This window comes from Euprymna scolopes, chromosome 20 (assembly GCF_053919585.1).
Source record: "Euprymna scolopes isolate OS-2025 chromosome 20, ASM5391958v1, whole genome shotgun sequence".
NCBI classification, from domain to species: Eukaryota; Metazoa; Mollusca; class Cephalopoda; order Sepiida; family Sepiolidae; genus Euprymna; species Euprymna scolopes.
Genome location: NC_136501.1, coordinates 113,191,075 through 113,208,574, shown reverse-complemented (window position 1 = coordinate 113,208,574; position 17,500 = coordinate 113,191,075). Strand labels below are relative to the sequence as shown.

The following is a 17,500-nucleotide window of genomic DNA, read 5'->3' as shown; positions in this document are numbered from 1 at the left end:
TTGACCATTACTCCTGATCTTAAATGGAACACGTATATCAAATCTGTTGCCAAGGCCGCTGGAAAAATGGTGGGATCTTTCTATCGATCCGGTAGATATCTCACTGCTGATGCTATTCTCTATCTATATAAGAGCCAGGTACGTCCAAGGATGGAATACTGTTGCCACATCTGGGCAGGAGCTGCTAGAAAGGACTTGTCCTGCCTTGATAGAGTTCAAAATAGACTTCGTAGCCTCGTAGGAGATTCCTTTTCTCCTCCTTGCAACCTCTATCTCACAGAAGAGATATTGCGAGTTTGTCTCTGATGTATCGTTATTTTCATGGAAAGTGTTCAACTGAGCTTCAATCTATGGTCCCCCCTCGCCAAACTTTCACAAGAAACACTCGTCTAGCTGTAAACACTATCAATAATTTCCCCCACTCTTTATCTGTGCCTAAACCTAAACGTAGATTCCATGAACAAAGCTTCTTTCTTAGAACTGCACGCCTGTGGAATTGTCTTCCGTTTTCCTGCTTTCCGGCTGACTACAATATGGTTGTGTTCAAGTCTAAAGTAAATAAGTTCTTGATGAGCCGTTCCATATAAGTTATCAAATTTACCAAATTTTCATTACTAATGATTACTATATTGACCAATTTCTACTGTACACTCTTTAACCCTTATCCTTGAGTGGCCTCTGGGCCTTGATAATGTGGTGATGCCTATGTAAAAAAAAAAATTTTTTTTAATAAAAATAATACATACGCAATATCCATGAATAAAAGTATCATGTTTAAACGTATTGTACGACTGGACGACGTCACGCGTTCAGCTAGTACAGAAAGTATGTTTTGTTTTGTTTTTAATTTTCTGTATTTTTTAATTTTCTAAAACAGTAAAGTCAAGTGTTGCCATTTTAATTTTAATTTTATCTTTCTTTGTAAAAAGCCAATTTTTCCATTAATATTTTTCAGCTCAACGCATCTCACATTATTTACACGCTGTTGCTGTGGTATCTGCCAACGAAAGTCGGAAAGAATATTGTCAGGCACAATACTTACCTTCACACGTTATCTTGTAACTTTCCCCGCCGAGGAAAAAGTGGCCAGGGAGCTTGGGTTGCCAAAACAGTTGCTGTTACGCAGAGTAGTGTCGGAACTTTCGACTTTGGAATGGAATTCTATCGCCAGAGCACATTTACGGACAGAATTACCAAGTTCCCGTTAGAAATATCTCTTGGAGCATGGCTGAACGTGGCCATATTCTTGAAGACAAATCATGATTTGTTAAAACTCATCGTGCCATCCTGTTGGATAACAGCTTCTGCAGACAGAATGGGTAACCCGAAATATGGCCTACTCTTGAACAAGTACGTCATATATATATATATATATATATATATATATATATATATATATATATATATATATATATATCTGGGTGTGTGTGTGTATATATATATATATATATATATATATATATATATATATATATATATATTGAGTAAAACGATTCATAATTGTGAGTTAAAAATAAGTTTCAAAAGGAAAAAACAAACAAAATCAACTCGATTGTACGATCGTTTCGGAAACGATGTTCATTTTATGTGAATTGACAATAAGTATTGGCAATAATTTGACAAAAGTTTTATACTTTAAACATAGTCTCCTCATCAGCAAAAAATATGGAGGGGGAAGAAGTTAAAGACAACAAAATAAAACTAGCATTTTAGCCGTGAGAAAGGCAGATATTCCTGGAAATATTTAACAACAAAATAAAGAAAACGGAGTTATTAATTTTATGTTGATAAATAAAATAAAATGGAAAATAAGGAATGAGGTTAAAAGAATTCTTTTTGTATTATATATATATATATATATATATATATATATATATATATATATATATATATATATATATATATATATATATACAAGCATGGGTGCCCGGCGTTGCCCGAGTATTTGGAAGTGTATGTTGAGCAAAAAAGAAAAAGCAGTCAATTTCTTTTTAATTTGACACCTATTATGACCCCTTAAAATTTATAGTTTCGGGCTCAAATCACTTTATTAAGTTAGATCCAGGTTCAAAGAACCTATATCTAAAATTTCAAGTGTCTAGACCCAAAATTGTCGGAGGAGTTTTGTAGAGTTCTTAAAGGTCAAATCGTTGAAATTTGACCCCTTAACAGCCAAATTTCTGGCTGACACCCGTCACATCGATTTTCCCAAATCTCAATACCCGGTATTTCAAATTTCGAGTCTATAGACTAAAAATTGACAGAGTTATTGCGTAGAGAAATGTACACAGACAGACAGACAGACAGACACGTTCACTTTTATATATATATATATATATATATATATATATATATATATATATATATATATATATATATATATATATATATATTAAAAGATGGTCGCACACTTTTTTAAGACACTTATTTTTAAAATACAATTTAAATGGAAAATTTGAAAACTTTGAAGTCTCGAATATAATGATAAAATCATTTTTATTTGCTGAATTTTTTTTTTTTTTTTTTTTTTTTTTTTTTTTTTGTAAGTCCGATATTTCACTAATACATAGCCACATCAGGGTAGAAAGTCCGGTTCATGAATTTCTTTTCTCTTTTTCTTCATTTTGGTATTATGGCGAAGAGACGAGAATTTACGTGTTAGTCCGGTGATTTCAAGTGTGTAAATGCTCCAGTTTCGAGCGGGATTTAAAGTAAAAAATGTTCGCACACTTTTTGAAGACACTTATTTTTAAAGTAAAATTTAAAAACTTTGAAGTGTGGAATATAATGATAACATCATTTTTATTTACTGATTTTTTTGTTGTTGTTGTTGTAAGTCCGATATTTCGCTAATACATAGCCTCATCAGAGTAGAAAGTCCGGTGCGTGAATTGTTTTTCTCTTTTTCTTTATTATGGTGTTACGGCGAAGAGAAGAGAATTTACGTGCTGTTCCGGTTTTATATATATATATATATATATATATATATATATATATATATATATATATATATATATATATATATATATATATCTCACATCAATTTGTATAATGTGTATAATTTGTATAAGATCTCACATCAATTTGTATAATGTGATTACTTATTTTATCTAGTTACCCCTTTTGCCCTTGGCATTGATATAATCCTATAGATTGGTTTTAATATAAAAAGATAATGTTTTTGACTGATACTTTCGGAGATATTCTTGTCCTGATGATGTGATTTTCCCTAGCAGGGTGGTCACTGAAACATATTTGCATATGTGTAGCTACTAGTTTTCATATTCAACATATATATATATATATATATATATATATATATATATATATATATATATATATGTGTGTGTGTGTGTGTGTGTGTGTGTATATACATATATATGTATATAGCGTGTCCAGGGGTGATGAAAAAAATCCAGTAAAGTGCTCGATCGTAGATGTGAGAGCTGAAGATACAATATTTATTATGACACTATATATACATATTTCAAGGTCGTACCATTGGTTTCGATACACCGAAAACAGTAATAATATACTGTGGAAAATCGGTATAATCTCTTCGGCGACAAAGAAAAATCTGAAACTAATGCAAAATGAACGAACATAGAAGAAACGCTAGACGAGCGTTTAAGACTCAGAATTTCATATTTAAAAAAATATCGTTTTAAAACTGACGTTAATAGATTATTATAGAAGAAAGAAAGGAAGAATGTGTGTGTGTGTGTGTGTGTGTGTGTGTGTGTGTGTGTGTGTGTGTGTGTGTGTGTGTGTGTGTGTGTGTCGGTTAAGTTATGCTGTTGTTAGGCCATTTGGCGAGGAGGAATTTTCTTTTGTGGGGACATTAACCGATTCACACTCCATTTACACAAAGACTCCTAATTCACACATAGACACCTAAATACCACATTCACCTCTCACTCTAAACCTCAAACCATCTCTCTTCTAATCATACCTCAACATTCCTCGCCACCTTACCTCCTTACTATCACACACCCTATTTACACAAAGACACCCTATTCACGTATAGACACCTAAATTCCACATTCACCTCTCATTCTAATCTCCAAACCAACTCTCTCCTACTCATATCTCAACCTTTCTCACCACCTAATATCTTTAACTTTACCATATAACCCCCCCCCAATAATAAGGATAACCTTTATAGAGAAACTATTCCCCTTCCCCCCCACAACCTTCGCATCTGATAGTTGTATAGTCTTTTAATATTTATTAATTTCCTTTAATTATTTTAATTATCTTAAATTTCTCCATTCACTATTATTCTCTCATAATTAAAATATTAATATTTTTTTAAAAAATTTAAAATTCTTTTAAAGTTCTTATTTTTTATTTATTTATTAAATTTACCTTATTTATCTTTATCCTTATTTTATTTAATTTAATTAATTTAATTAATTTAAATAATTTTAAAAATTTTATAAATCATATTAATATATTCATGCCTTTCTCATTATTTATTACCGTTAATTGTGCTACTTTTATTTATTAATATGGCTTTAACAGGACCTTTATATTTTTTAGAGAGTTTTCCATCGCACCCCCTTCCCCGCTATGCACGCACGCACGCACACACACACACACACACACACACACACACATTCTTCCTTTCTTTCTTCTATAATAATCTATTAACGTCAGTTTTAAAACGATATTTTTTTAAATATGAAATTCTGAGTCTTAAATGCTCGTCTAGCGTTTCTTCTATGTTCGTTCATTTTGCATTAGTTTCAGATTTTTCTTTGTCGCCGAAGAGATTATACCGATTTTCCACAGTATATTATTACTGTTTTCGGTGTATCGAAACCAATGGTACGACCTTGAAATATGTATATATAGTGTCATAATAAATATTGTATCTTCAGCTCTCACATCTACGATCGATATGTATATATGTATATATATATATATGTATATATATATTATGTACAGAAAGTTTTTAGATGAGACAAGTCATTAGTACCGTCTGTTTCAAATGATGAGTATTGGCTGAAGAGAGATTGATATGGGTATCTAAAACGGTCCTAATTATCGGGTTTGAAACCGACGGCATCAATGACTTGTCTCATCTAACAACTTTTTGTACAAAAATATAAATACGCTCTCATTTTTGGATCTTCCTTATAATTGAGCACTCTGCTGGATTTCCAATATATATATATATATATATATATATATATATATATATATATATAGGAAATTTATTACTGTGAGTCCAGAATGAGTTTACAAATTGTTTCAGCTAGAGGAAAATATTCCTATATACTGCTCTGACTACACAGTGAGTACTCTAGTCCGTTTTTTTTCACCACTGGTAAATATATATATATATATATATATATATATATATATATATACAAGATTTATTTCAAAACTATATATACATATTTCAAAGTTGATTCAACGCAATGAAACTAGTGGTACGCCTTTGAAATATGTATATATAGTTTTGAAGCTCTCACATCCATGATCGAGCACTCTATTGGATTTTTTCATCGCCTCCTGACACACTATATATATATATATATATATATATATATATATATATATATATATGTATATATATACATACATACATATATATATGTATATATATATACATACATATATATATATGTATATATATACATACACACATATATATATATATACATACATATATATATATATATATATATGTATGTATATATACATACATACATACATACATACATATATATATGTATATATATACATACATATATATATATATATGTATATATATACATACACATATATATATACATACATATATACATACATATATATATATATATATATATGTATATATATATATATATACATACATACATATATATATGTATATATATACATATATATATATATGTATATATATACATACACATATATATATACATACATATATATATATATATGTATATATATACATACACATATATATATACATACATATATATATATATATATATATATATATATATATATATATATATATATATATAACGTAATAAAACTTCAGCCGAAAAATATCTTTTCAACGGTAAGGCAACCCTATCCATTTAAATAAAAAAAAACTCTACCTGGTTAAGAGGAGTAAACAATAGAATAAGAAGATAAAGCGTTAAGTTATATAGGAATTTATTACATTATCGATTCAATAAGGTTTACAGAGAGGAATAAAGGAGAAACAGTTTTAGGGCATGACATTTCAAAGCTACATGCTTCTCGTCAGAGGTAAAGAAAATGTCGGCGTTACACAAAATTAAAGGTAAAAAGACAACACCGACTTTGGAAACATTCAGATCGAAATGGAAATTTTTTTAGATTAGAATCGGTAAAAAAAAAATTATAGGTCGGACGATATGACTGGGATAAGAGAAAGAAGAGACAGAAAAGCGAAATAAATGCTGAAAGAATATACAAAGCAATATGTAAGAGAATGAAATACTAAGATTTTTTTTAATTTATGAAAATATTTTTTAAATTTTAATAAACCTTTAAAAAATATTTTTAAACTTCAATTTTTTTTATTTCAAATATTAAAAAAAACTTCTAATCAAGTATGATAAAAAGTTTCAATTATAAAATATAAATAAATGAAGACAAATCCATTACATAACAGTAAAAGAAGAAAAAAGTGAAGTTAATTTTAACGAGAAGCATTTAGCCTAGAAATGCAATGTCTTAAAGAGGTTTCGCCCTCGTCAATTATTTCGTGTAGATATATCGTTTTGTTTGAAGAGAGGGGAGGGTCAGATAAAAATCTTCCTGTCGACGTTATTTGAAAACCGCGAATGCGCGAATCGTCATTTCGTTCTTGCTTCATGAGAAGCTAAATTTGGTCCCATTGGTAACGCATTTGCTTACTAACATATCATGCGAGTTCGCGCCTAGCACGCGGCATATTATTTTCTATTCTTTATTTATTTATTTATTTTTTTTTTTTGCTGCTTAGAAAATTTTGCTTAATGTTTCGCGTTTGGCACCCAAGTCCGATTTTTTTTTTCTTTTTTACGACCGGGCAAACGTTTTTTTTAATTAAGATATCATATTTATGCGGATTTTATGACCGGGAATTATCATTACTATTTTTTTTTTTTTAATTATTATTATTATTATTATTATTATTATTATTATTATTATTATTATTATAATTATAATAATAATAATAATAATAATAATAATAATAATAATAATAATAATAAAAAAAAAAAAAAAAAAAAAAATTAAAAAAATACTTAATTATCATTTTTTTTTTTCGAATTAGTCCACCGGGAAAATTATTCCTCATAATATATAATAATCAATAGTATATTAATACATACGCAATCTACATGAATTAAAATATCATGTTTAAGCGTATTGTACGACCGGGCAATGCATAGGCGGCCAGCAAGGATATAAATATTTCACAAAATCAAGACAATAAAAATAAAAAATGAGAGCATCATTTTCAGATTCGTTACGATTGTTTCGTTACAATTGTTTCGTGGTCATTCGGAATAATTTCAAGCATTGTCATTCAAAAATATTCCAAAATAGCCACCCTTCAGAAGGCTAAATACACTGTTTATACATATATGAAGATACTTCTATTCTCTATTTAAGAGAGCAAGCAGTTGAACCTACCTTCACCTAATTATTTTCTATTAGCCATGGAATTTATAACTCGCAATATATATATATATATATATATATATATATATATATATATATATATATATAATTTAAAGGAGATTAGAACAATAGTCTAAAGAGCTGAGTGTATTTTAATGTAACAGTGAAATTACTAGTTTAATTAAAATACAGGAAATAGAAAGTGCTCGTTGTAATTTAGATATATAATAAGCTCCATAGTTAAATGTCTTAGAGCTAATTTAATATTAAGTAATGTGATTTATAATTTAAAGATTTAAAATTAAAAATTTTTTTTTAATTTTTAAATTTTAAATTATAAATCACATTACTTAATATATATATATATATATATATATATATATATATATATATATATATATATATATATATATCATTACTGTTTTTAATCTGCTTAGTTACATATGTTCTCACTACCGGAATTGAATTAACGATCCGATATTTTCATCAGATTTTGAAGATTTGCAGGAAATCTGCAAAGTCTGATGAAACTATCGGATCGTGATTCGATTTCAGTAGTGGAAACACATGTAAACTAATCAGATTAAAAACGATAAGATATATTTTGCTCTGCAATAGTATTGAGCTCTTTTTTAGTTTTTTTTTTACAATTTAGCATTTACTCATTAAATATATATATATATATAATTATATATATATATATATATATATATATATATATATATATATATATATATATATAAGATGGCTGACGAGAGCCGAACATTATTTACGTGTTACTATTAACGGTTTCCCATTGTGTTTGGGCTTGAAACCGACGGTACCAATGTTTTTCTGAACTTCTGTAAAACTAATATATATATATATATATATATATATATATATATATATATATATATACATTTAATGAGTAAATGCTAAATTGTAAAAAAAAACTAAAAAAGAGCTCAATACCACTATATATATATATATATATATATATATATATATATATATATATATATATATATATATATATATATATATATATATATATATATATATACACACTAGATATATACAGAGAGAGCCAGGGGCTACAATAGCGCCAGTTAATAAAAGTATATATAGGTTTGGGTTTAAGACACATAGATACTAAACGACCATTAATAATAAAGGTTTAAACTATGCTAACATGTTTAAAACCATTTCTTCGTCTGATTAAACTTTATTTTATTTTTTTTCCTTTTCTCATTCAAAGATGTCCGCTGGATCCAACCTTAAGTCTTTTGCCGCTTAACCAAACCGCGGTTGGATTTCGGTTCGAGACATTTACTTTCTCCCAAACTCGCGACCCTCTGTACGTGCACTGCGACACGTTCGTCTGCCGGCAGGAGGAGAAGACGGAACAGTGTGACCAATCTTGCGGGTTCAAAAATAATCTACGTAGGAGACGAGACGCCGAGTCGGTTGCCGGCACGACTATTTACCACGTGACCAGCGGGCCGTTTCTGGTTGGGGATTTAAGCCGAATCACAACGATTGAGACTGGAAGTACTCGAATGGCACGTGCGTCAACGGCTAAACAACAACAGGAAATGGTTTACACCACTTCTGTTCCGAAAATGCGGCGGATTTCGAAAAATGTGCCGACGACTGCAAGTAACCGGAAGTCCAACCTAAGTGACCAAATAGAAATGCCGGTGTTAGCCGACGGTGACACTTCCACGTCTGTTGACAGAATGCATCAAAAAGTTCGACGTTTTCACGGATCGACGGTTGATGCTGAGCGCAGAAGAGGAATTCATGCGACCACCAGCAATTTGATAACCACTCAGGTTAACGCATCAACATCAACAATAAAAGAAACGACACAATCCAACGGTCGGAAGCCAAAACGAGAATTGAGAAAACCGGAATTTGCCAAACTCTCTGGAGACAAAGATGAAATTTATTCAAAAGCTTCAGGTTTGTTTGATCGTTAAATTTTAATACTATTTTTTTTTTTTAGTTAGATTGTTTATTCTTTGTTTGTCCGATATTTTGTTATATTTTTGTTTCTTTGTTTGACTAATTGATTGTATATTTGATCGTTTGTTTATATATTGGTTTGATCGTTTGTTTTATTATTCGATTATTTGTTTGTTTGTTTTGTTGTTTGTTCGATATTTTGTTTGTTATATTTCTGTTTGACTGTTTGATTGCCTGAATATTTGATGGTTTGTTTATTTTTTTTTCATTGTTTATTTGTTTGGTTGATTGGTTGTTTATTTGTTCTTTGTTCGATATTTTGTTTGCTATATTTTTCGTTTGTTTGACTGATTGTATATTTGATGGTTTGTTTATTTATTTATTTCATTGTTTGTTTTATTGCTTGATCGCTAATTTGATTGTTTGACTATATAATTCTTTGTATATTTGTTTGTCTGTTTGATTCTTTGTTTAATTACTTGATTGCTTATTTGGTTGTTCGGCGATCTGATTGTTTGTTTCATTGTTTCTTTTTGTCTGATTGTTTGTTTGTTTCTGTAATTGTTTGTTTAAATGATGGTTTGATTGGTTATTTGATTGTTTGATTGCTTGTTTATTTAATTGATTGTTTATTTGTGTGTTTGTTGTTCGTTTGTTTGATTGTAAGTGCTACAGCATATCAACTTTAAATGATGAATCTAATCATTTAAGAGAAAAGAGTACTTTTCAGGATTAGGTATCCAAGAAAATTTCGCTACTTACCTCATCAATTCCGAGTTTAATCGAAAACTTGCGACACTGGGCCGATTTTTATAAAATTTCGCACACATGTACTTTATGTGTCTGGGAGTGTTCTTAGATATGTTTTGTATCAGAATCTCTTCGATAAGTATCGAAAATCGATAATAAATAATCTGATTACAGAAAGAACCGATTTTGACAAAAGTTAACACTTTTATAAAGTCACAAGTGGATTTGAGAGGTTTTATTACCGTACAAGCTGTAAAAATCAACAGTAGTTTCTTTGATATAACAGAGGCGCGTTAGAAATGAATGTGTCTGTTTAAAGCACGATTGAACCATGATATTTGACTTTTGCATTTTTAACTTTAATTCATCGTATATAAAAATTATTTCATAAAATCAACAGTAGGTTCTTTGAAAAGATAGAGGCGCATTAGAAACAAATGCTTCTGTTTAAAAGCATAAATGAAGCATGATACTTAATTTTTACATTTTAAACTTCAATTCAAGCCATTATATATAAAAAATAATTTTGCGGTTTGCTTGATCTATGATAGTTAATAAGACTTTCTTGTGTGGGGCGCGTTTTCTCAGTTGGTAGAGTGCTTGCTTCGCATGCAAGAGGCTCGGGTTTCGAATCCTGAGTTCGGATGTGTCTAACTGATGAGCCCAAATGAGGGCAAAACTCGAGTCTTGGACTTCCGGTTTGTTGCCTTTCGTGGCTATGTCTGGCTGCAGTGTTGTCTGGCAGTGGAAATAATTATATATTCCCTCACACGTTCTGAAAATACTTATTGCTCGTTAGGATAGGCTTGTCGTGATGTCATCCCTAGCGAGTATAAATTCCTACTAGTCAGATATCGACTTGGGTTAAGGGTGATTGCGATGATCACATCCATAGTTCGAGACGAATGTAGGTGCATTCCAATGTCGGATTTCCTTGCGGTTTGCTTGATCTATGATAGTTAATAAGACTTTCTTGTGTGCGGCGCGTGTGCTCAGTTGGTAGAATGCTTGCTTCGCATGCAAAAGGCTTGGGTTTCAGATGTTTCTAACTGATGATCCCAAATGAGGGCGAAACTCGAGTCTTGGACTTCCGGTTTTTTTGGCTTTCGTGACAGTAGAAATAATTATATATTCCCTCACACATTCTGAAAAATAATTTTTGCAATGTAGACTACAATGTATTATAGACTAAATTACTGCAAGGAGAAATGAGAAGCTTCCTTTCTGTGCAACATGGTGGGTTTGATCATTTGATTGACGAATAAGTGTTTCACGTGTTTTGATGACGATAAAAATATTAGAGTCAAGATCAAAGTGTAGTATCTCTTCTTCAGATGCTACACTTCAATTTCTTGTTCTCTCTCAGTGGAATGAAATCCTTCATGACTGAGACAATTTGTATTTTTGTTCCTTTTCTCTGGGTTAAAAAATGACCCTGATGTCTAACTCCGTCCCGTGGGGAGCCATTGTAAATAGGAAAAGTATTAGAAGTGTGGAACATTCGTTGATCATCATTCAATCCCGTGCAACGTCAGGTCTCCCTGTTTGTTGATTACGAATCTTCACGGTGTTGCTAAAAACACTGCCAAAGGAGCCAAGTCGAGTACTGCTTCTTACCCGGATCTCTCCTTCTTCGTTGAAAAGAAAAGTTAAAAGCTCGACAGTACCAACAAGTTTGGAAGAAAAATTGGGTTTGTATTACTGTACACATAGATTCGAAAAAGTTGTCAAAAAACAAATATATAACAAATAAATATTATCAAAGGCAAGATAAGTTACTTTTCTACCAAACTGGATACATTTTTTGTGTTTCTATTCAATGTAACATGTTTATTCAGCTCGAAAAACATGCAGTGTTTACCGATGTATTGGAAAATTCAAAATGGCGCCCGACACTCTCTTTAACATGGTAAGTTTGGGAAAAGGTGTTATAAATAATAAACTAGACAAAATACTATTAAAAAAACACCGAATATATGTCAATTTATGTCACGGTAACATATATTGAGCGAATTTCTAACAGTATTTTGTCTAGTTTATTATTTATAACATCTTTTCCTGAACTTACCGTGTTAAAGAGAGTGTCGGGCGCCATTTTGAATTTTCCAATACATCGGTAAACACTGTATGCTTTTCGAGCTGAATAAACATGTTACATTGAATAAAAACATGAAAAATATATCCAGTTTGACAGAAAAGTAACTTATCTTGCCTTTGATAACATTTATTTGTTATATATTTGTTTTTTTGACAACTTTTTCGAATCTATGTGTACAGTAATACAAACCCGAAAATTTACTATCTCGCTTCACTTTATTAAGTGAAAACAATTCTATAACAAATCAAGGATTTCTTTTACAATTGAACGAGGTACAACAAATGGTCAAAAAACATTTATATAAAAAATAAATGTTACCGAAGGCGAGATAAGTTACTCTTCTACCTACCTGAATAAGTTTTTAATGTTTTTATTTATTTATTCATTTATTTATTTATTTATTTATTTATTAGTTTTTGACCGATTTACGGACACCAAAGGCGCCATTACGGTTTATCTCCGATATCCTTATGGAGTTTGTGATATATTTCATTTTATGGACGCTTGGCACAAACGGAAACCTATGATACCATTTTTAGACAGAACAGATACTGCCCTTAGATCCTAGCTAGAAAACCAAGACGGTATATTTTAGTTTCACGTACGACCTTAATTATTATTATTATCATTATTATTATTATTATTATTATCATTATTATTATTATCATTATTATTATTATTTATTTATTTATTTATTTATTTATTTTTTTATTTGTTTGTTTGTTTAATTCACTTAATTTCCGAAACCATGAAAATAAATGTTCAATGATTATTATTTTGCTAGTTAATAGAAAAATGTCAGTGAAAAGGGAGACAACGCGGCGTGCCTTGTTATTGCTTGTTGGTGTAAGAGTTGCTTCCCTTGGCAGACAGGATATTTTTGTTTTATTTTGTTTTGTTTTTGTTTTGTTTTTGTTTTGCTTTCCTTTTCGCTCAAGATATTTTCAACTGAACAAACAGATTTCCGAATGTGTATGTCTATTCATCCCAGGTTCGCTTGTCTGTCTCGCAGACACGTAGCAGTGCATCATCACACACACATCACACACATATGCAAGGGAGGTAACTGTTTAATAATAGGACTCTGAAAACGTAAGCAATTTCTGAAACAATAATTGTTGAGTTTGTTTGACGGCAATTTTTTTTTTTTAAACAATTATAAATTTTATTACAACTAATCTTCGTCGAAAAGAAAAGCTAAAAGCTCGATAGTACCAACAAGTTTGGAAGAAAATTTACTATCTAGTTTTAAAAGTGAAAACAATTCGGCACTTCTGTATGATATTAGCATTGGAGACGAGTTATCGACCCCTGTTTTTAGAAAGAGCACTGCCATCTAGCGGCCATTATGTGAACCTCAAATATCTTTACATCATCAACGCTCTGATCCCCATCTCGCATCAATAGCCTGAAATGGAACGCGTACATCAAGTCAGTTGCCAAGGTCGCTGGAAAAATGGCAGGATCCTGACCTTTCACCGCACCAGAAGATATCTCACTGCTGATGTAATTCTCTATCTATATAAAAGCTAAGTACGTCCAAGGATGGAGTAGTACTGCTGCCATGTCTGGGCAGGAGCTGCTAAAAACAGCCTATCTTGCCTTGACAGAGTACAAAATAGGCTTTGTGGCTTAGTAAGGGAACTGCCTTTTCTATTCCCTGCAAGCTCTTTCCCACAGGTAGACGTTGCGAGCCTGTCTTTGTTTTATCGTTACTTCCATGGCAAGTGCTCGTTTGAGCTCCAATCTCTGCCCCCCCTCGCCAATCTTTCACGATAAACATCCATCTAGCTGAAACCACTGTCAAAAATTTTCCCCACTCTTTATCTGTGCCAAGACCAAAACGTAGATTCCATGAACAAAGCTTCTTTCTTAGAAGTGCACGCCTGTGGAACTCTCTTCCGTTTGCCTGTTTCCCACCTGACTACAACTTGGATGTCTTCAAGTCCAACATAAACAAATTCCTGATGAACCGTCCCCGTAAGTAATGACACTTTATCAAATCTCCGATACTAACGATTACTACGATAGTATCTTATTGATTACTGTACATGCAATAACCCTTATCCCCGAGTGGCTTCCGGGCCTTGATAAGTGGTGAATACCTTGTAAAAAAAATAATAACGAAATAAATAACACAAAAATATGAAAATCGAAACATTTATTGTATAAGAAATGCATCAAAATATAATTTTAATGCATTAATATATTTTTTTTCAATGATTGATCCATAACTGAAAATAAAATAATAAATGTGTTAAAAACATAAAATATTTATTGGTTGTTTTTAGAATTTTCTTTTACGATAAGGTTTTATAAAATGTAGCAAAATATAATTTAAAAAACATGAAACATTTACAGAGGTTTAAGAATTTTTTATTTTTTATTTATTTTTTTTTTGTACAGAAGGATTGTATAAAAATATATAAAAATATAATTTTGGTTTGCACGAAACTTTTAGAAAAGGAAGAGTTATTGACCCCTAACAAGCGACATCTGTCGGTGGTTGTTGAAACTTAAATACAAATATTCGCCTCATGTAACTTTCACACAGAAGTGCCAGCAGTTCTGCAAGGATTTTTTTTAAAATAGAATGAGGTACGAAAAAATGGTAAAAAAACAAATATATAACAAATAAATGTTACCGAAGGCAAGATAAGTTACTCTTCTACCTACCTGAATAAGTTTTTAATGTTTTATTTATTTATTTATTTATTTATTTATTTATTAGTTTTTGACTGATTCTCGGGCATCAAAGGCGCCATCTTTGGTTTCGTTTTAACTTTAAAGTGCTCATCACAAATTTCACCTTAATGGCGCCTTTGGTGTCCGTAAATCGGTCAAAAACTAATAAAAGCAAGTTAAAACACCAAAAGCTTGTCCAGGTAGGCAGAAGAGTGGCTTATCTTGCCTTTGGTAACATTTATTTTTTATCTATTTGTTTCTTTAACATCTTTGCGTACCTGAGTTTATTGCAAAACAAAACCGGAATCAACATTTATCTAGGCTAGATGCCAATCGACGATTGGGCTTAATGAGATGGAGTAATTGTCAGAATCATGTCCGAATAATTGTGAGGATGTTTCTAGATAGGAATCGGTTGAGATCGGTTTTAATAACGACCAACTTGTCATATGTGAGGAAGCAGTATCGCGGCAATGTGTTCCATGGACGGGAAATTATCGCAATTAACCTCTGTTCGCGGAAATCTAGCTTGGCGGTAAGAGCCCGTGGAAGAAAGGAAAGGTTTTATATATTGTGATAGCGAGATAAGTTTTGCTGTGAATGTCTGAGATTAGGGGTCAGCGACCTTTTGGAGGGTCAGGGTCAAAATCTATAGTGATGATAGCAAAAGCCGTTTGGCCCTCCCTCTATGTTGTCATGGAGGACAACAATGTTATTAAATAGGTGAATAAAGTTTCGAAGCGTTTGAAGAAATACATGTATTAAATATAGTACAACTGTATTTAAACGATATCGCTTTTTTTACTACATAGAATATTATTTGCTCCAGAAACAGTGGCAGAAACCCGCGATGAATCGAGCGACAAACAAAAGATATTCTTGGTTGGAAGAAACAGTTTACTTTGCAGATGCTTTAACTTGTGGGGTATTTCATACCAGTCTCCACGTAATGTCAGGTAATCAGGAAAGAATAGGCACCATTTCGGAGCATACAAGGGGCGTGCAATAAGTAATGCCCCTGACCCACTTCCAGTTGTCTGATCTAGCTGAAATTTTGCATGTGCAATGATTTATATCTCTACGGGTTATGTGGCAAATTACAGCTCTGAACTAATTGTGGTTTCTGTTTTACAGGGGTTTGAACTGAGTCATGTGTGAAATGGAGACTTTTGATGAAATGAAAGAAACTTATGGTGATAATGCCCCATCATCGTGAATTCAAACATGGCCGGAAGTCTGTGGAAACAGCTCCCAGACCTGGTCACCCCTCTTCTGCCATTGATGAGGCATCTGTCCATCAAGTTGAGACTGCCATTTTGACAAATCGGCGAATTATTATTGCCAAATAGCCCAAGATATCAAGATTAGTACAGGGTCTGTGGAAACTATCATTCATGACCATTTGCATATGCATAAGGTGTCTGCCAGATGGATTCCCAGGTTGCTCACACCATTCCAGAAGCGAGAAGCGTCGAGTGCTCGAGGATGAATTTGATGTGCCAAGAAGATGAGTCAAAGTTTTTCAAAAGACTGATTACACAGGATGAAACCTGGGTCCATCACTATGATCCAGAGACCAAAGCCCAGTCAATGCAGTGGAAGCACTTGGACTCACCACCTCCAAAGAAGGCAAGGGTGCAGCCCTCCGCTGGCAAGGTCATGCTCACAGTCTTCTGGGACCAGGACGGAGTAGTGATGACAGATTTCCTGGCAAAGGGTACCACAATTTCAGGAGCCTATTATGCTTCACTTTTGAGGTAATTAAAGGAAGCTATCAAAATCAAGAGGCGGGGCAAGATCAACAAAGGTACCCTCCTCCTGCAGGACCACGCTCCGGTCCACAACTCGCATGTCGCTAGATCAGAAGCACGGGCGTGTGATTATGAAATCCTTCCCTATCCTCCCTACTCTCCTGACCTTGCACCCTCTAACTTTCACCTCTTCCCAGCTATGAAGTTGTTTTTGAAAGGAAAGCGTTTCCCAGATGATGCAGCCTTGATTTCTGAAGTCACGTCATGGTTGGAGGACCAACCTGGGGTGTTCTACAAAAACGGTCTCCAGAGCTGCATCAAACGATGGGAGAAATGCATAACTCTGGATGGTTCCTATGTAGAGAAAGACTAATAACTGTGCCAAGTTTCGTTGCTCTACTGCTATGGGAAGTGGGTCAGGGGCATTACTTATTGCACGCCCCTCATACCTTTCCCTGTAGATTTGTATATATGAAGCTTATCACGTTTTTTTTGTTTGTTTATTGCTTTGTTTTTGTTTTGTTTTTGTTTTCTTTGTGAGGTAATCTATTCCAGTATACAGAAAATAATCTATATATATATATAAAAAAGGGAAAATGTGTGTGTGTGT

General features: G+C 32.1%; 1 protein-coding gene across 1 annotated transcript in view; it reads left to right on the top strand.

Moving 5' to 3' along the window:
• The window catches only part of LOC145241574 (uncharacterized), a 91,596-nt gene that overhangs the window by 69,022 nt on the left and 5,074 nt on the right, over positions 1-17,500 (top strand). Inside the window, exons 8-9 of the mRNA XM_080104656.1 lie at positions 956-1,350; positions 8,897-9,603. Coding sequence (XP_079960782.1) covers positions 956-1,350; positions 8,897-9,603 — 1,102 coding nt within the window. The remainder of the gene's footprint in view (positions 1-955; positions 1,351-8,896; positions 9,604-17,500) is intronic.